At 46.3% G+C, this 21,070-nt stretch overlaps 1 protein-coding gene across 1 annotated transcript in view; it reads right to left on the bottom strand.

The window, feature by feature from the left end:
* Window positions 1-12,419: 12,419 nt before the first annotated feature.
* Window positions 12,420-21,070, bottom strand: part of LOC130109019 (bestrophin-3-like) — a 51,285-nt gene continuing 42,634 nt past the window's right edge. Inside the window, exons 10-14 of the mRNA XM_056275719.1 lie at window positions 19,514-19,665; window positions 19,326-19,416; window positions 16,819-16,946; window positions 12,825-13,133; window positions 12,420-12,747 (exon numbers count right to left, since the gene is read on the bottom strand). Of these exons, the coding sequence (XP_056131694.1) occupies window positions 12,420-12,747; window positions 12,825-13,133; window positions 16,819-16,946; window positions 19,326-19,416; window positions 19,514-19,665 (1,008 nt within the window). The remainder of the gene's footprint in view (window positions 12,748-12,824; window positions 13,134-16,818; window positions 16,947-19,325; window positions 19,417-19,513; window positions 19,666-21,070) is intronic.

Here is a 21,070-nt window from a genome sequence, read left to right as displayed (position 1 = left end):
CTCCCACGCGCTACGTCCCCCTGGTGAAACTCCTCACTGTCATGTGACTCCACATGTATCGGAGGAGGTATGTGGTAGTTTGCAGCTCTCCCCGGACCGGCAAAGGGGGTGGAGCAACGACTGGGACATCTCGGAAGAGTGGGGTAATTGGCCGGATGCAATTGGGGAGAAAAAAGGGGGCGGTGTCGAAAAAAAAAAGATATTTATATTGTAACGTTCACGGATAGGTAGACACGTTAGCCCTTGGCTAACGGGTCGGACCTTTGGTCGACTGGCTAACGTTGTCGCTCGCGGTGCAGGAGATACGGGTTCGCGTCCCGGCTGTGGCGGTTCCCCGAGTGCCCCCGAATTCGCTACAATATGCAAAAATACCCTTTCTAATAATTTCGGTTGGTGTTGTATTAAAGACAACATCGAATCCAGGATAAACTTGGACGGTTGGACGACTATATCAGCAATCGACGATTGGTTTTTTTTTTTTTTGGGGGGGGGGGGGGCTATTTTCTGTGTGATTTTTTTTTTTATTGCTTTGTTATTGCAAATTTAATGGTCTGCCTCCTCAGGGATTCAACTCGGTAAAGTGTGGCCCAGAGTGTGCGTGAAGAGGAACTGGCAGTTGGAGTTGGGCTATGGGCACGGATGTGTTATAGTAGAACTGGATCTACTACTACTTTTGGCTGCTCCCGTTAGGGGGCGCCACAGCGGATCATCCGTTTCCATCTCTTCCTGTCTTCTGCGTCTTCCTCTGTCACACCAGCCACCTGCATGTTCTCCCTCACCACATCCATAAGCCTCCTCTTTGGCCTTCCTCTTCTCCTCTTCCCTGGCAGCTCCATATTCAGCATCCTTCTCCCAATATACTCAGCATCTCTCCTCCACACATGTCCACACCATCTCCATCTTGTGTCTCTTGCTTTGTCTCCAAACAGTCCAACCTGAGCTGTCCCTCTAATATACTCCTTCCTAATCCTGTCCTTCTTCATCACTCCCAATGAAAATCTTATCATCTTCATCTCTGCCACCTCCAGCTCCGACCTCCTGTCTTTTCATCAGTGCCACTGTCTCCAAACCATACAACATAGCTGGTCTCACCACCATCTTGTAAACCTTCCCTTTAACTCTTGCTGATACCCTTCTGTCGCAAATCACTCCTGAACACTCTTCTCCACCCACTCCACCCTGCCTGCACTCTCTTCTTCACCTCTCTACTGCACTCCCCGTTACTTGGACAGTTGACCCCAAGTATTTAGACTCATCCACCTTCGTCACCTCCACTCCTTGCATCCTGACCATTCCACTGTCCCTCTCTCTCATTCACGCATAGGTATTCCGTCTTGCTCCTACTGACTTTCATTCCTCTTCTCTCCAGTGCATACCTCCACCTCTCCAGGCTCTCCTCCACCTGCACCCTACTCTCGCTACAGATCACAATGTCATCCGCGAACATCATCGTCCATGGAGACACCCTGCCTGATCTTGTCTGTCAACCTGTCCATCACCATTGCAAACAAGAAAGGGCTCAGAGCCGATCCTTGATGTAATCCCACCTCCACCTTGAACCCATCTGTCATTCCAACCGCACACCTCACCACTGCTACACCTCCCTCATACATATCCTGCACCACTCCTACATACTTCTCTGCAACTCTGACTTCCTCATACAATACCACACCTCCTCTCTCGGCACTCTGTCATAAGCTTTCTCTAAATCTACAAAGACACAATGCAGCTCTTTCTGGCCTTCTCTATACTTCTCCATCAACATTCTCAAAGCAAACATCTCATCTGTGGTGCTCTTTCCTGGCATGAAACCATACTGCTGCTCGCTGATCGTCACCTCTCCTCCCTCTTAACCTAGCTTCTATTACTCTTTCCCATATCTTCATGCTGTGGCTGATCATCACCTCTCCTCCTCTTAACCTAGCTTCTATTACTCTTTCCCATATCTTCATGCTGTGGCTGATCAACTTTATACCTCTGTAGTTGTTACAGTTCTGCACATCACCCTTGTTCTTGAAAATCGGTACCAGTATGCTTCTTCTCCACTCCTCAGGCATCCTCTCCCTTTCCAAGATTGTGTTAAACAATCTAGTTAAAAACCCCACTGCCATCTCTCCTAAACATCTCCATACCTCCACAGGTATGTCATCAGGACCAACTGCCTTTCCACTCTTCATCCTCTTCATAGCTGCCTCACTTCCTCCTTGCTAAGTTACCACACTTCCTGATTCACTATCCCTACATCATCCAACCTTCTCTCTCTCTCATTTTCTTCATTCATCAACCCTCAAAGTACTCCTTCCACCTTCTCAGCACACTCTCCTCGCTTGTCAGCACATTTCCATCTCTATCCTCGATCACCCTAACTTGCTGCACATCCTTCCCAGCTCGGTCCCTCTGTCTAGCCAATCGGTACAAGTCCTTTTCTCCTTCCTTAGTGTCTAACCTGTCATACAACTCTCCATACACCTTTTCCTTTGCCTTTACCACCTCTCTCTTCACTTTACGCTGCGTCTCCTTGTACTCCTGTCTACTTTCTTCACCTCTCTTACTATCCCACTTCTTCTTTGCCAACCTCTTCCTCTGTATACTTTGATGTACTTCCTCATTCCACCACCAAGTCTCCTTGTCTTCCTTCCTCTGTCCTGATGACACACCAAGTACCTTCCTAGCTGTCTCCCTCACTATTTCTGCAGTGGTTGTCCAGCCATCTGGCAACTCTTCACTACCACCCAGTGCCTGTGTTACCTCCTGCCTGAACTCCACACAACAGTCTTCCTTCTTCAACTTCCACCACTTGATCTTCGGTTGTGTCTTCACTCGCTTCCTCTTCTTGGTCTCCAAAGTCATCCTCCAGACCACCATCCGATGCTGCCTAGCTACGTTCTCCCTGTCACCACCTTGCAGTCTCCAATCCCTTTTAGATGGCGCCTCCTACATAAGATATAGTCCACCTGTGTGCACTTTCCTCCACTCTTGTACGTCACCCTGTGTTCCTCCCTCTTCTTGAAATATGTATTCACCACAGCCATTTCCATCCTTTTCACAAAATCCACCACCATCTGTCCTTCCACATTTCTCTTCTTGACTCCATACCTTCCCATCACCTCCTCATCACATCTGTTCCCTTCACCAACATGTCCATTGAAGTCGGCTCCAATCACCCCTCTCTCCTCCTTGGGTACCCTCTGCACCACGTCATCCAACTCACTCCAGAATTCTTCTTTTTCATCCATCTCACACCCAACTTGCAGGGCATATGCGCTGATAACATTTGTTGCTGTCACTGCGATGCTAAACGTTTTCTAAACACTCAGAGTGACAGAATTTGTTTCAAGGTGTGATTCATACACAACAGTTCTCGTGGTTCATATTTTACAATGGTTAATTTCTGCACTGTTTCCGTGGTTTGAATCTGATCCTTTGCGCCGTTAGGCCAGAACTTTGTAAAATTTATCTTGCAAACTGTTTTTCGAAGAGTGGGTCACAGCTGCAATGTTTTATTTCCTTACGTTTGTCCGATTTTCGCTTAAAATGTCGTTCTTGTAAACACAGATCGACAATGAGAACTTCAGTGTCAATAGTGGTCACTGAGGTCTAGCTGTTCTCCAACATGGCGGAGCTGTTATTCGTCAGTGAAAAAGTCACGTGACTGAGAATAACCCATTTGCATGTTGTTGTTGCACTGATGTCCGACGAGTCTTTGACAGAATAGGGCAGGGACTAAATGATGACTAAGTCATCTTTAGTAGTTGCTGTGTGATCAATTGGTGCTGAAAAGCACCGTCAAGTCATACCAATACCAAGTCAATGGCATATTTGAGAACTGGACCACAGACTGCGCAGCTGCGCACCTGATCATTCAACAGCGTACTGATGTTATCCCACCAGCTGGGTCATTTGAAGGCTGCAGGTGCTGGTGTCCATGTGACGCCCTGTGTTCACAACTTACTGCTTAGTGAAGACCTCAAGGTGGCTTATTTTATAGAATTGAAGAATTGAAGAAGAAGGCGCTGCCAGGGAAGAGGAGAAGAGGAAGGCCAAAGAGGAGGTTTATGGATGTGGTGAGGGAGGACATGCAGGTGGCTGGTGTGACAGAGGAACACGCAGAAGACAGGAAGAGATGGAAACGGATGATCCGCTGTGGCGCCCCCTAACGGGAGCAGCCAGAAGTAACAGCAGCAGTAGTAGTAGTAGTAGTAGTAGTAGTAGTAGTAGAAGAGTAGCCCGTGATGTTTCAGTAACATTAGATTTTCACATTAATGCTCGTGCAACTTGGTAGTGTTTGAATCTTTTGCCTGCACTATTTGCAAAGATTGCAAATTACTTAATGTGGGTCCTTCTGGTTTAAATCCAAACAATCCCAAAATGGGAATTTTGTATTTATTTATTTTTTTGCAATGAGCTCTTCCATGATTGCATTCGTTGAAAATGGCCGGGGGGGGGGGATATATCAGCAATCGCTGATTGTTGGGCTGACTGGGCGGTAGGAACACGCTGACATATCTCCAGACTCTGATCCACAAATCTCCAAATTCTTCAGTACTATGCGATGTGAATGGTTAGTCTCTGGTAGGACTTTGCCGGGGGTAGGATAGGCTGCATAGTGTTTCACATCTTCATCATAGCAGCCAAAAGAGGAAGAGGAACCTGCAGTAACTGATGTTCCCTGTGTAAACACTGACTTCTCCTCACAGAACAACAAGACATACGTATGACCTGTAGGTTAATTACATTTGATCTTTCCCTCTGTGTGTGTGTGTGTGTGTGTGTGTGTCTGTGTGTGTGTGTGTGTGTGTCTGTGTGTGTGTGTGTGCACTCAGTACCTGATAGACTGTGCCAGGTTGTCCAGTTTGCCTCATGTGACCTTTGAACTGGGAGGAGTTGAGTACACCCTCACCTCACAGAACTATGTTAGAAAGGTATCTGCCTGCCTGTGTGTCTGTCTGTCTGCCTGTGTGTCTGTCTGTCTGTGTGTGTGTGTGTCTGTCTGCCTGTGTGTGTGTGTGTGTGTGTGTGTGTCTGCCTGTCTCTGTGTGTGTGTCTGTCTGCCTGTGTGTCTGCCTGTCTGTGTCTGTGTGTCTGTGTGTGTCTGCCTGTCTGTGTGTGTCTGTGTGTCTGTGTGTGTGTGTCTGTCTGCCTGTGTGTCTGCCTGTCTGTGTCTGTGTGTCTGTGTGTGTCTGCCTGTCTGTGTGTGTCTGTGTGTCTGTGTGTGTGTGTCTGTCTGCCTGTGTGTCTGCCTGTCTGTGTCTGTGTGTCTGTGTGTGTCTGCCTGTCTGTGTGTGTCTGTGTGTCTGCCTGTCTGTGTGTGTGTGTCTACCTGTCTGTGTGTGTCTGTGTGTCTGCCTGTCTGTGTGTGTGTGTCTGTCTGCCTGTGTGTCTGCCTGTCTGTGTCTGTGTGTCTGCCTGTCTGTGTGTGTGTGTGTGTGTCTGTGTGTCTGCCTGTCTGTGTGTCTGTATGTGTGTGTCTATCTGACTCACTGTGTGTCTAAACATCTGTCTCTCTCTCTCTCTCTCTCTCTCTCTCTCCGTACAGGAGGTGTTGGGAGAGAGGGAGTTGTGCTTCAGTGGCTTCCAGGCGGTGGACATCTTGTCTCCTGAGGGCCCGCTGTGGATTCTGGGAGATGTATTTCTGACTGAGTACTACAGCATCTTCGACCGCGGGCAGGACCGTGTGGGCTTTGCCCACATCCGCCACCAAACGGCCAACTGACCACCTAATTATCAATAACTTATCAATAACTCACACTGATAAATAATGAGCAGAACTTTGTAAAAATATAGGTTATAATATAGATTATAATCTATATTATAATCTATATTATCATATAGATTATAATATATGTGATAATATAGATTATTATGATGATATTTGTTCCCGTGGGTTTCTAATACAGATTCAGACAACTTTAATTTATCCCAAAAGGGCAATTCAGTTCCACAATCTACCCACACCATACACAACCTACCCACACCATACACAATCTACCCACACCATACACAATCTACCCACACCACACACAAACTACCCACACCATACACAATCTACCCACACCATACACAACCTACCCACACCATACACAACCTACCCACACCATACACAACCTACCCACACCATACACAACCTACCCACACCATACACAACCTACCCACACCATACACAATCTACCCACACCATACACAAACTACCCACACCATACACAATCTACCCACACCATACACAATCTACCCACACCACACACAAACTACCCACACCATACACAATCTACCCACACCATACACAACCTACCCACACCATACACAACCTACCCACACCATACACAACCTACCCACACCATACACAATCTACCCACACCATACACAAACTACCCACACCATACACAATCTACCCACACCATACACAACCTACCCACACCATACACAACCTACCCACACCATACACAACCTACCCACACCATACACAATCTACCCACACCATACACAATCTACCCACACCATACACAATCTACCCACACCATACACAACCTACCCACACCATACACAACCTACCCACACCACACACAAACTACCCACACCACACACAACCTACCCACACCATACACAACCAACCCACACCATACACAACCTACCCACACCATACACAATCTACCCACACCATACACAACCTACCCACACCATACACAACCTACCCACACCATACACAATCTACCCACACCATACACAATCTACCCACACCATACACAATCTACCCACACCATACACAACCTACCCACACCATACACAACCTACCCAGACCACACAGACAGCTTGGAGTCAGGTAGGATGCCCTGCATTAACCATCCAGAAAACACACGGCCAGTAACACTGAGATTCTGTGGCTAGCATACTTCAGATGTTCTGCTGTTACTGGGTCAAGCCCACATGCTTTGTTCACTGACCATTTCTCAATGGTATAGCACACTTCACCGGGTCTAATAACCATATCATCTTTGTTAGAGACATCGCCAACATTAAGTCCATCACTCTTTACACAATTAAAAATGTCTCCATAGTGTTTTCACCACAGTTCAGCAATATTTTCAGGCCCAGTAATCCCATCAATCAACGTTGGATGGTAGGGCATCTTACTGTTATTAATAACCTCAACTTCCTTCCAGAAGTCATAGACATTATTCTGCTGAGGCTTTGTGGCCATGGAGTTTGCCCTCATGGCCTGCTCATTTCTTTTAATAAAATGTGCAGCATATTGAAGTCTAGCGCTAGCCTGTTTCTTGTGTTCACACTCTGGGCCATTGCTGCAGGCCCGGGGTGCGGTCCTGCAGCAGGTCATATTCCCTGTAATACGGAGAAACAAGTTGACAGAGAAACCTGTGCTGCTTTTCAGACGCTGCTCTCAACAGAACTTCTTCCAAATCAAATGCATAATCAATCACTTGTTTGTATTTTCTCTTTTTTCCTTTGTTTAAAATTAATATAAAAATATGAATTTGTATAAAATATGAAGGATTCACAATTTTCACCAAATACTATAAGAGTACACATTTCCCTTTAACTCGGTGAGCTCACATTAACTCTGCTATACCACACATACATATGTATATACTTTAATAAATACCATCAGTATAACACTGTATTAGATCACCTCCTACAGTACAACCTGGCCTGATAGTAGTTATGGCAGCATTACCTAATGCATCATCATAATGTATTAACAATATGATGTGGCATAACTCCGTGTCATGTCATATGACCAGTGTAACGGGTTATTTTGTTGCCCGGTGCGGGATTCGATACGGGGTGTGCTGCACCACAAGGCGACGTCACTAACCGCTCGGCTAAAGGGTCAGACCCGTTAGCTAGGGACTAAAGGGTCAGCAGACCCGCTAGCTAGGGACTAAAGGGTAAGACCCGCTAGCTAGGGGCTAAAGGGTCAGACCCGCTAGCTAGGGACTAAAGGGTCAGACCCGCTAGCTAGGGGCTAAAGGGTCAGACCCGCTAGCTAGGGGCTAAAGGGTCAGACCCGTTAGCTAGGGGCTAAAGGGTCAGACCCGTTAGCTAGGGACTAAAGGGTCAGACCCGCTAGCTAGGGGCTAAAGGGTCAGACCCGCTAGCTAGGGGCTAAAGGGTCAGACCCGTTAGCTAGTGGCTAACGGGTCAGACCCGTTAGCTAGGGGCTAAAGGGACAGACCCACTAGCTAGGGGCTAAAGGGTCAGACCCGTTAGCTAGGGACTAAAGGGTCAGACCCGTTAGCTAGTGGCTAACGTGTCTTATTAGTAGTTTACACCAGTTACCAGTGTGCTGCATAGTTTTACTCTTATTCAAAACTGTCAACCTTTTATACTGCTAATATGACCACTGCATGCCATTGGCTTGACATGTATTAATAAATGTATTGGCTCTAGTCAGGTAAGTATTTGACTTGTTAAACTCCATGAACGGAACCTGAATCCACCATTGTATGAACGCAGCGACTTGCTAACCTGCTCGGGTAGACTATCGCGATGACGCAATCTCTCGCGAGAATGTGCCGGGATCGCCAGGACGCTAAATGAAGCAGTTCAGAGAGCGAAGCAAACTGAACCTGGCTTTCATCTTAAACCAGCACATGTATGAGAAGAGCGGGAACATGCAGATCACCGCCGCGCAACATTTACCATTAGCTGCGTCCTCACAAGTGACCGGGAGATTTGTCTCGGGACAAAACGCCTCCGCCATCACACACACGTGCAGCGCTCTGTCTGCCACGTGACTACGGCCGTTTGATTAAATTCAAATATACAAGTAATGCGCGCGCACAACCCACGTGACTAACCCACTATCCTGGTTCCAGCCTCACAACAAGCCACATCCAACACGTCCGGCATGTTTGTGCACACCACCAACCTGTAATTGAGACACGCGCGCTGCTCTTCCGGCGTTGCCCTCAACAGAATGACGACCCCTAGCGGTCGCCGAGCAACAACCGGCAACAACCGTTCACTCCGATGCTGCGTACGTTCCAAAGTCAGGGCCCCCTACTGGCTGGGAGGGACAGTGACTCAGTATTAACCAACTTATTATTATTCTCCCACGAATGGAATTTAATAAAACACACACAAAATGTGACCACATATGGTGACGTCACATGTATATGGTACAACAGAAAGACCCAGAACAAAAATGTATTTGCATCCCTGAGTAAGTTGTTGGAGGAATGGGGAGTGTGTTACACAACTGATAAAATCATAATGGGAGGAGACTTTAATGTGGTTCCTGGTCTCTGGTTGGACCGTCTTCCATCAAGGGGACAGTGTCCTAATTAAGATGAAATCATAGTTGAATTGATCACAAAAGCAAGTTCGACTGATTATTGGAGAAGGAAAAATCCCACTACTACTGAATATACCTGGTTTAACGCATCTAATCATGGCCAGTGTTCAAGGAGAGATTATTGGTTAATCTAAAATACTTTGGTCAATGAGGTCTCTAAGTGTGAAATCTCCGCTTCACCTCTACTTGATCGTTGTGTAATCTCGTTGTCCTTGTTGTGTAGGAATGAGTCGAACCTTAGCTCTATCTGGAAATTCAATAGTAACCTTTTGGAAGATGAAGATTTTGCACAGAAGCCAAACAACTGGTTAAAGAAACTGCTGAACTGGAAAGGTCCTCCTCGAGTAAATGGGAGTGCTTCAAATTTGAAGTTAGACATCTTGCGATTAAAACAAGTAAATGCTCTTCTAAACTTAAAAAGCAGAAACAGCGAGACATTGTAAGTGATATTAACAGATTGGTATAAAACTGAATTATCATTGGAGGAACAAGCTAAATTAAACTATCTCCAATCCCAGTTGGATAATATCTATTTGGAAAAAGCAAAGGGGGCATTTATTCATTCAAGACCTCGATGGATTGAGGAAGGGGGGAAAATTCGTCATATTTCTTTAGTCTGGAAAAACAAAGACAAACCAAAAAGAAAATTCAGAAGTTGCTTATAAATGGTGTTACTATTGAAAATCAAGACCAAGTAAATGAGGAAATAAGAGCTTTTTATAGTAACCTGTACAAATCCAACTTTTGCAAGGAAAATTGTCTGCTGCTTTTTGAAAATATTAAGAGAATTTAATAAAATGCTGGATGGTAAATTTAAACAACATATGGGGGATAAATTTAAGAGTTGGATAGAGCAATTCTGCTGGGAAGTCTACTGGGAAGTCACCAGGACTTGACGGTTTAACCGTGGACTTCTACACTTTTTTAATGGAGGGATATGAGAGCTGCTCTATAATGCCTCTTTAGAATGTATTTCAGCAAAAACACTTTCTCCCACTATGAAGCAAGGTGTTATCACCCTAATCCAGGGGTGACAACACCTTGCTTCATAATCCCGAAACTAATCCCTGTCGTTAGACCAATGGAGACCAATTATCTTATTAGGTAACGATTACAAACGGTTGGCACATGTTTATAATGATCGATTAAGTGAGGGCTTAACACAAATAGTCGATGAATGTCAATCAGCCTTTATAACAGGTAGAAGTATACACAACCATACCAGGCTCTTACTTGATATGCTTGATTATCGAGACTTAATTGATGCAGATCGTTTTGTGTAATTTCTTGATTTTATAAGGCATTTGATACCATCGAACATTCCTTTTTACTGGAAGCGCTGCACTTTCTGGGTTTTGGAGAAAACTTCTGCAATGTAATTGAGATGTTTTACGCTGACATGTATAGTTCTGTATCTTCAAACCCTGGAATGACCCCTAATATTCAAGGTACAATGTGGTATTCATCAAGGGTGCCCAATATCACCAAAATTATTTTGTTAATCCCGAAATTCAAGGTATTACTATCTTTGACAAGGAATTTAGAATTAGTCAATTCGCAGATGACACATTAATTTTCTTAAGAAACAATACTATTGTAAAGAAAGCCTTTAACACAATTTCATTATTCTCCAAGGCATCAGGATTATCCCTTATTATTAAAAAATGTGAATTACTTCCCATTCATTCATGCACGGATTCTCAAATTGCTTCAATTAGAGTTGAGTCTGAAGAATAATAATTTCTAAAAATGTCATTAGAAGAGAAGACATTAATATTTCTAATTGCATAACTGATATGAAGAAATCTCTCAGTCACTGGCTGACCAGAGATCTTACTATTTTTGGAAGAGTCATAAAGCAGAAGGTATCTCCAAATTCATTTATCCGTGTCATTCCCTATATGTTTCTCCCAATAATATTAAAAAAGCCAACTCAGTTATATTCCAATTCATATGGAAAAATAAAACCCATTATATAAAAAGATCGCAGCTAGTTAAAGAGCATGGTAAGGTGGTATTAAAGCTTTAGAATTTGAATCAGTGGTTGGAACTCTTAAGATTAAATGGCTGAAAGCATACTTGACACAGCCAACTTCTATGTGGTTTCATATACCAAGGTCCTTGTTTAAACAAATTGGTGGGCTTGATTTTGTTTTAAAATGTGGTTTTGAGGTAGGCAAGATTCATATCAAGTTGTCAGATTTCCGTAGACAAATTCTTCAGTTTTGGAAAATGGTATTTAGCCATAATTTCTCTCCTCACGGTTCAACTTTATGGAACAATACAGCCCTGCTAGAAAAGTAGTGTTTGTGCTGTGCAGGGTGCAGAGACAGTTAACATCACCTTGGTCTCCTCCTGTTTTTCTCAGCTAGTGTTGGACAGAGAAGCCTTGATGCCTGCCTGAAGACATTGAGACCGTTGCCAGATCTCTGGGTGCCATTCTCTATCTCATCAAAGCTGTGGCTCTTATTGTTGGCAAGGTGATGACCTGGTCAGCCATTGATTAACTCAATGATGGCAGACAACATTAGCTCGCTGGCTTTGGACAAACAAAACATACTGCTTCCGCCTAATATGTGGGATTCAAGTGCATTCCACTTGAAGAGTGGCGGCTTCCTCCACCCACTCCACTTTACCCCGTAAGGTGGATCCAGACATCAGAGCCAACATGAAAAAGAATAACGGTTACGCAAGGGTAACCCTAGTTCTATGATCATAGGCAAAGTCGTCTGGCTTACCCCCCCCTCCCCACTAACCCCAGCAGCATGAAAGAAAGCTGTTGAAGGAATAGTGGCGGTTTATCAGCCTTATGTTGGCCACTGAGTGGGTGGGGCCGAGCAAACGCGTACATTGTTGCAATTTTCAGTGCGATTACACATTACACACAGAAACAAGTCCAGAAGTTTTAGCCAGACAGCTTTGCCCATGATCATAGAACTAGGATTGCTCTGTGTAAACCTTTGTTCTCACAGTTTGGAGCTCTCTGATTGACTTGTGTTGTCACGCTGCATGTTGCTTATATTTTTGCCACAAACCATCTGATTGGACAGTGGTTTTGTTAAAAAGACTGATGGATTCTAACTTGAACTCTGAGCACAGTGATTGGTAGTTAAGGTCTTTTATTATTATCTACTATGAAGTTATCTTGGTTGTCACTGGTTCCTGGTAGTCCTTGAAATTCTTGCTCGGCAACAGGGACCTGAAGGTTCTGGTTTTGGTTCTGAGCTTGTAAGCGGGAAGAGCACAGCAGGCGGGGGCCTCCTCTCCTCTGGCCAAGTGCTTTGGGACTGGGCAGGCTGCGAATGGAGGCCTTGGACGACTGTCTGGAGAACTGAAAGGAGAGCTGGCGGGCTCGGGGCCGCTCCTTCTCTTTAGGAATACTCCAACGGAACTTCTTTGGTCCGAGTTGAGTCGGTGAGCAGCAGACTGAGGAACCGCTCCTGGGAAAACAAAGGGGGGGGTCAGGTGACTAGGAACAGAAAGCAAAGGAGGGGTCAGGTGACTCATGAATCACCTGCTCTTGCCCCAATCTGGTGCTTCTTCACTTGGGGAGGAGTCTGCCTGATGTTCCGAAACACTGTTCTGAGGCTTCGCTGTTTCATTGACACCCAACGTTGTGTTGTCATGGAAATGTGGTATCGGCGGGCTGACGACGAGCTGGGGGAGGTGGGGGGAAGAAGAGAATGGGGTGTCTGGGGAGGAAGGGGTGCTACTGACCTCCCTCAATGTGGCAAGGGTGTCCCCCACAGGGAGGGAGGGGGAGGGTGACAGAGCTTTGGAAGAGGAGGGGTGAGGAATGACATCCTCTGTGCCTTGATGAACCCTGGAGAGACGGATGGACAGACAGACAGACAAATGGATTAATGAATGAATTCATGTAAGTCCTTGCCATAACTGTAATGATTAACTAATAGTGCATCTGTAGCTGTTTGAATTTACCAATAGCATGCTATTACGGATTTGAATAGGCCAATAGAACTGAAGAGGCGGCTTCTGGAAGTAAAACTCGCATTCATAATCACCATAGGGAATTTTATTATTAGCTATAATGTATTATCGGTACAAGGCAGACTTACCTTGAGCTACCAGATTGTGAATTGACGGCATATGTGCCTGTTGAAGCCTTAAGTCCGTTTTATTTCAATGTAACTTTTAAGATTTTGTATTTTACCCTGCTCAGTCTCCCTGGGAAAGTCTACTCTAGGGTGCTGGAAAGGAAGCTCCGACCAGTTGTCGAACCTCGGAACCACGAGGAACAATGTGGATTCCGTTCAGGTCCGTGGAACAATGGACCACCACTTTACCCTTCCGGAAGTGATTAGGGAGGCACTGGAGTTTAACCAGCCAGTCTACATATATTTTGTGGATTGGAGATGGCTTACGACCATTTACCCCGGGGCACTCTGTGGGGGGTACTGCAGGCGTATAGGGTACTGGGGCAGTTGCTACAAGCCATCCAGTCCTTGTATAACCAAAGTGAGAGCTGTGTCCGCATTCTCGGCACAAAGTCAAACACGTTTTTGGTGGGTGTCAGACTCGGCCAAGGTTGTCCCTTGTCTCCGATTCTGTTTGTGATATTGATGGACAGGATCTCAAGGCGCAGCCAAGGTGAGGAGTGTGTCCATTTTGGGAACCTCAGAATTACGTCTCTGCTCTTTGTAGATAATGTGATTTTGTTGGCTTCCAGCACGCACTGGGGCAGTTTGCAGCTGAGTGTGAAATGGTCGGGATGAGAGTCAGCACCTCCAATTCTCAGGCCATGGTTCTCTACCAGAAAATGTTGGATTGCTCCCTCCGGGTTGGGGATGAGTTGTTCCCTCAAGTGAAGGAGTTCAATTATCTCGGGGTCTTGTTCACGAGTGAGGGTAGGATGGAGCAGGAGATTGACAGATGGATTTGGTGCAGCATCAGCAGTAATGTGGACGTTGTACTGGATCATTGTGGTGAAGAGGAAGCTGAGCCGGAAGGCAAATCTCTCAATTTACCAGTCAATCTTCGTTCCAACCCTCAGCTATGGTCATGAGCTTTGGGTAATGACTGAAAGAGTGCGATCGCGGATACACGGCTGAAATGAGTTTCCTCCGTGGGGTGTCTGGGCTCAGCCTTACAGATAGGGTGAGGAGCTAGGACATCCGGAGGGAGCTCGGAGTAGAGTCGCTGCTCCTTCGCGTCGAAAGGAAACAGTTGAGGTGGTTCGGGCATCTGATCAGGATGACTCTTGGGTGCCTTCCTTTGGATGTTTTCCGGGCACGGCCAACCGGAAAGAGCCCCCGAGGTAGACCCAGAACTCGCTGGAGGGACTACATGTCCAATCTGGCCTGGGAACGTCTTGGGATCCCCCAGAAGGAGCTGGAGGGCGTTGCTGGGGAGAGGGACGTCTGGTGTGCCCTACTTAGCTTGCTGCCACCGCGACCCGACCCCGGAGGAGCGGGTGATGATGAGATGAGATTCTGCTACCGAATTCCCGGCAAAGTACTAAACTAGAGTTACACTAATTGCTGCCGTTACCATCTCGTTACCCCTCTAAAGTTGAGTATGTGGAAGTCAGAACATAGTGACGTAATGTCACCTATGTTTGGTAGTAGCATGCCCCACTATGTCTTCTCTGTCAGACGTGATGGAGAAGGAAAATCATAAAACACAACAATTTAAACAAGAAAGCATTAAAGATTAAGGGCTCTAGTTCCTGGGCGGCACAAGGCCAGTGGTGGCGCTAATGCAGACAATTTCGTTAGGTGCAAGGTGGTTTTTCGCTTTCCTGTGCGTGTTTGCTCATTTCCGGGCTCGCCATGACGTTGCTTGTGCTTAAATGGGCCTGGAGGCACAGTAAGAGAGTGTGTCAGTCAAAGCCAGGTGACACAGTGTGCTAGTTTGGTGTCAAACAAAATCAAATATGCTTGCATCTCCGCCTGATCAGACCACGTCTTAGCACGGACACAGGCGCTGTGTGGTAGTTTTTGGGCTTTAGGCAAAGGTACACTAAGAGCAGACTAAACCAAAATCACACACGCTACTTTTGAGTATGTTATGTTGGCCTATTTCATGAACAATTTAATTAATGACTACTGTCCTTAACCTTTTTAATCAAAAAAAAATTTCCACATGTATCACTGTCTTTCATCACGCAAGGAAAACAACATGGTGTCTGGAATTTCAATATTTCAGTTAACCTCATTCAACTTGAAAGAACGAACTAATTGCCTATAGGCTAATTGATCTGTGATCACAACTATTTAAGGTCTCCTGCTGTTTTCATAGAATGCGCAGCAGAGAGAGAAAGACGCTGGTGAGAGTGAAGACACGCTAAACGGTAGCCTGTCAAGTAATCGTGTTTGAGTGTTGTCTCATATCACACTGGAATTGATGTTAATGGCTGTTGTATGCGCACTTGGCGACTGCACCTCCCGAACAAGGTCATCGGTTTCCTCCTGGGAGAACCTTTTCTGCCTTAGCCGGTCTGGACTTCCGCCGTCTATTAGGAAACTGATGGTTCGCCATGACAGAGAGGGCGCTGCTCTTAAAGGGAGTGAGAGGAGCTGATTTGATTGGCCGTAACTGAAGACAGATCCCACCACTCCTACTGAGCCGACACTTTTAGAACCATGCCTCCCTTGTGCCCATTCCCGTCAGCACAGCATGTCCCGAAATTAGCAACACCTTAGCTTGATTTGCACCGTGAACTAGCGCCAGCGCCGTCGACTGCGCCAGCCAGCCATTTGCAATGCTTTATGGGGCAAGCAGTCCCTCTTAGAAGACATACTAAAGTACACAGTGTTGTACCTCGGTCTGCTTTTCTGTTTTCACATTTGTTTTTGACTTTGAAACAATCGTTAGGAGGTCGTGACTCGTCTTGTAGCAGTTTGGATCTGTTAAAGGCTAAAAACTGTTTAAATAAGTGTAACCTACAAAAAGACTCACTGGCCGATGGCCAGGGGGTCGGCCCCCTTTAGTCGGGCGGTTAGCGATGTCGCCTCGTGGTGCAGCACAATGCCGGATCGAATCCCGCAGTGGGCGGAAAACAAGCTCGGTTACACTGGTGGCAGCGGTGGGATCCGGAAGCGTGCAGATCCTCAGAAGTCTCTTCGGAGCGCTGGAATAATGAAGCGCGAGGGCGCGCATCCGGGAGAGGGTGACTACCCTACAAAAAGACTCACCGGCCGATCGCCAGGGGGTCGGCCCCCTTTAGTCGAGCGGTCTGGCGGCCTGTCCAGGGTGTCTTCCGGTCTGGCGGCCTGTCCAGGGTGTCTTCCTGCCTGCCGCCCAATGGCTGCTAGGATAGGCTCCAGCATCCCCGCCACCCTGAGAGCAGGATAAGTGGTTTGGATAATGGATGGATGGGTAGCGATGTCGCCTTGTGGTGCAATACAACCCTGGATCGAATCCCGCAGCGGCCAGAAATGTGCTGGGTTAAATAATGAAAAGTCTATGGTAAACAGGAAAGGGAAATGTACTTCCGGAACCCAATCTGCTGAAAAGGTGAACGGTGATCTTTCATCTCCATACTGAACCTGTGGTCAGGTAGGAAAGCCAAGAAGCTGCCGGCTGCGTCGCTGCTGTGGCGTTTGAAGGCGGGTCGAGGCGGGACGAGTTCTGGAGGCTCCTGGACGCTCATCAACCTGCGGACCCGACCCAGGACCTGAAAACATCACGTTGGAAATGAAATTTCCCAAGAATAAATTTAAACATTGTCATTCTCACAGACATCTACATATTTCTGACAGAAACAGAATTTTCTCTTCCCAAGTTTCAGAGCCTCCGTCAGTTTTTGATTAATGGAAATTGTAACAACGAATGAAACGGTGTTTTGATTAAAGACTTGTGTCCATTGATTTAATTCCACCCTTCCTATGTCTTAAACAATAAAATACAAATGTTGAAGTTTAAATTCTAAATAATGAGTGTTTATTTTCAGGGCATCTACTTTCAACATTGAATTATTCATTTCTAATTTCATTGTTATTAGATATATATATGTGTAGTGTAACGTGCAGAGATAAGTAGACACGTTGGTCCTGGACTAAAGGTCGGACACTTTAGTCGAGCGGGCAGCGAGATCTCCGCGGTACGGGTTCGCGTCCCGGCCGCGGCAGTTCCTGTGGTTGCCCCCAGAATTCGCTATAGTGTGTGTGTGTGTGTGTGTGTGTGTGTGTGTGTGTGTGTGTGTGTGTGTGTGTGTGTCAGAAGTGGGGTGGTGACACCCAGAGGCGGGTGTGAGGGAGCTGATATGCTGAAACACAGGGACGCACATCCCGGGGGGGGGGGGAGTAGTGTAACGACTACGGATGAATACACTCGCTACATACACTTAGTCGACTGGTTAACGTAGTCACCCGTGGTGCAGGAGACACAGGTTCGCATCCTGGCTGTGGCGGTTCCCGGGTCGCCCCCCCCCCCCGAATTCGCTGCTATATACATATATATGTGTGTGTGTATATATATATGTGTGTGTGTGTAACCCGGTGGTAAAGGAGTATTAGTGTAGAGTGTAAAGAAATTCATTTAAATCCTTATAAACTCGGAAACCACGATTCAAGGTCCTATTGCTGTTATGTTGACATTTGTGCTACTGTCGCTTTAAGAACGGGACGTGTATCGCTGACGTCATCACGCTGCCAGGAAGTGAACAATGTTCGGTGTGGCCACGTTCTGTTGGACCATGCAGAGCAGAGAAGGCGAGCAGCTGCAGACCAGATGATGGCGAGGGTTTTGTGTTCGCCGTAAGAGCTTTCAGCCTTTGAGGTTTGTTAAAACCGTTTACAAATGTGTATCGGTTGATAAGAGTTTTGTTTGTATAAACTTTGAGTTGCATATATATGTTTGTGCATAAGAACAAGAGTTAGCTAATTGATTTCGCTGTTGTAGACTTCAAGACAATAGGCTAATGCTAGTACAACAGTAGGCTAATGCTAGTACAACAGTAGGCTAATGCCAGTACAACAGTAGGCTAATGCTAGTACAACAGTAGGCTAATGCTAGTACAACAGTAGGCTAATGCCAGTACAACGGTAGTCTAATGCTAGAACAACAGTAGGGTAATGCCAGTACAACAGTAGGTTAATGCTAGTACAACAGTAGTCTAATGCTAGAACAACAGTAGGGTAATGCCAGTACAACAGTAGGTTAATGCTAGTACAACAGTAGTCTAATGCTAGAACAACAGTAGGGTAATGCCAGTACAACAGTAGGCTAATGCTAGTACAACAGTAGGCTAATGCTAGAACAACAGTAGGGTAATGCCAGTACAACAGTAGGCTAATGCTAGTACAACAGTAGGCTAATGCTAGAACAACAGTAGCCTAATGCCAGTACAATAGTAGGCTAATGCTGGTACAACAGTAGGCTAATGCCAGTACAACAGTAGGCATATGCTAATTCAACAGTATAATGGAGGTTGTTTTATTTTTATATTTCCTCATTGTATTTTCAGTTGTGAAGACGAAGAGTGGTGTATAATACTGTTTATGTTCATCCGTAGAAGCTGCTGTATTTATTGTATTTATTAGATCTGGATTTGTATTTACACAAGTATTTTCTGTATTTCGAGCTGCATTGAATTGAAACGGCTGTTCCCTCCAGAAACCTCCTCTCACACCCCCAGAGCTACAGTGGGATGTTGTGAACCCCTTACCTTTTATCTATCCATATTTGTACTCTCGGAATAAAGACCCTAAAATTATATTTGAATGTCCCGTGTGAAATTCCCCCGGCTTCATATATATATATATATATATATATATATATATATATATATATCAAATGTTATTTAATTATTGTGGTTGCATTAGTCTTATCTCTTAATTAATGTTACAAATGTTAATTGCGACGGCAGTGGTGATGTGCTGGGGATGTTTTTGAGTGTTTCCTTGTGAGCAGGAATGTAGGAACTGACGGTGGCTGTCAGAACACACCTCTCTCTCCTTGATGGAAAATACACAAGGCCAACAGTATTTGCTAGCTGGTAAGGATGAAATTAAAATCGAGTGGAGAATAAAGTGTAGTGTAACCATGACATTACCGACTCTTGGCGACGAGTTGGAGCAGAGTCCTGCTGCCGTGGACCACCCTCACCAAAGTCAATGTCCTCAAACTGGAGAATGTCTGAAAGTCTGCAGGGAATAGAGAGATTTATAGAGCATAGACAGATTTCTCTCGTTTTGTTTTAATCAAGTTTCCTTCTAAACACTGTGGCAGTTTTCTACAAACCCCATGTCGGTGGTGGAGCCCAGGAAGGAGGGGATGCAGTAGTCCGCAGCAGCCAGGGTGTAGGGCGGCCGTGCCTCGCTGTCGTTCCAGTAAATGTCTCTGGTCATGTGAGGAAGGTTCATATGCATCTCATCCACGGCCAACAGAGACACCTGGTGGAAGAGGCAACCAGGTGAGACCATAGGTAGAGAGGTGAGACAGGTAAGCAAGTGACACAGGTAAACAGGAAAGTGAGACAGGTAAACAGACAGAAAGGTGAGACAGGTGGGGCATCCGGGTAGTGTAGCGGTCTATTCCGTTGCCTACCAACACGGGGATCGCCGGTTCGAATCCCCCTGTTACCTCCGGCTTGGTCGGGCGTCCCTACAGACACAATTGGCCGTGTCTGCAGGTGGGAAGCCGGATGTGGGTATGTGTCCTGGTCACTGCACTAGCGCCTCCTCTGGTCAGTCGGGGTGCCTGTTAGAGGGGAGGGGACTAGGGGGGAAAGCGCGAACCTCCCATGCGCTACGTCCCCCTGGTGAAACTCCTCACTGTCAGGTGAAAAGAAGCGGCTGGTGACTCCACATGTATGGGAGGAGGCATGTGGTAGTCTGCAGCCCTCCCCGGATCAGCAGAGGGGGTGGAGCAGAGACCGGGACGGCTCGGAAGAGTGGGGTAATTGGCCAAGTACAATTGACAATTGGGGAGAAAAGGGGGGAAAAATCCAAAAAAAACAAAAACAACGGTGAGACGGCTAAACAGGCAGAAAGGTGAGAGGTAAACAGAAAGGTGGCACAGGTAAACAAAAGTGAGAGGTAAACAGGCAGAAAGGTGCGACAGGTAAACAGGCAGAACGTTGAGACAGGTAAACAGGCAGAAAGGTGCGACAGGTAAACAGGCAGAAAGGTGCGACAGGTAAACAGGCAGAAAGGTACGACAGGTGAACAGGCAGAACATTGAGACAGGTGAACAGGCAGAAAGGTGCGACAGGTAAACAGGCAGAAAGGTGCGACAGGTGAACAGGCAGAACATTGAGACAGGTGAACAGGCAGAAAGGTGCGACAGGTGAACAGGCAGAACATTGAGACAGGTGAACAGGCAGAAAGGTGCGACAGGTAAACAGGCAGAAAGGTGCGACAGGTAAACAGGCAGAAAGGTGCGACAGGTGAACAGGCAGAAAGGTGCGACAGGTAAACAGGCAGAACGTTGAGACAGGTAAACAGGCAGAACGTTGAGACAGGTAAACAGGCAGAAAGGTGCGACAGGTGAACAGGCAGAAAGGTGCGACAGGTAAACAGGCAGAAAGGTACGACAGGTGAACAGGCAGAACATTGAGACAAGTGAACAGGCAGAAAGGTGCGACAGGTGAACAGGCAGAAAGGTGCAACGGGTGAACAGGCAGAAAAGTGCGACAGGTAAACAGGCAGAAAGGTGCGACAGGTGAACAGGCAGAACATTGAGACAGGTGAACAGGCAGAAAGGTGCGACAGGTGAACAGGCAGAACATTGAGACAGGTGAACAGGCAGAAAGGTGCGACAGGTAAACAGGCAGAAAGGTGCGACAGGTAAACAGGC

Source organism: Lampris incognitus, chromosome 3 (assembly GCF_029633865.1).
Source record: "Lampris incognitus isolate fLamInc1 chromosome 3, fLamInc1.hap2, whole genome shotgun sequence".
In the NCBI taxonomy this organism is placed as follows: domain Eukaryota; kingdom Metazoa; phylum Chordata; class Actinopteri; order Lampriformes; family Lampridae; genus Lampris; species Lampris incognitus.
The sequence above is the reverse complement of the archived record's forward strand: the minus strand, read 5'-3'. Positions and strand labels throughout refer to the sequence as shown.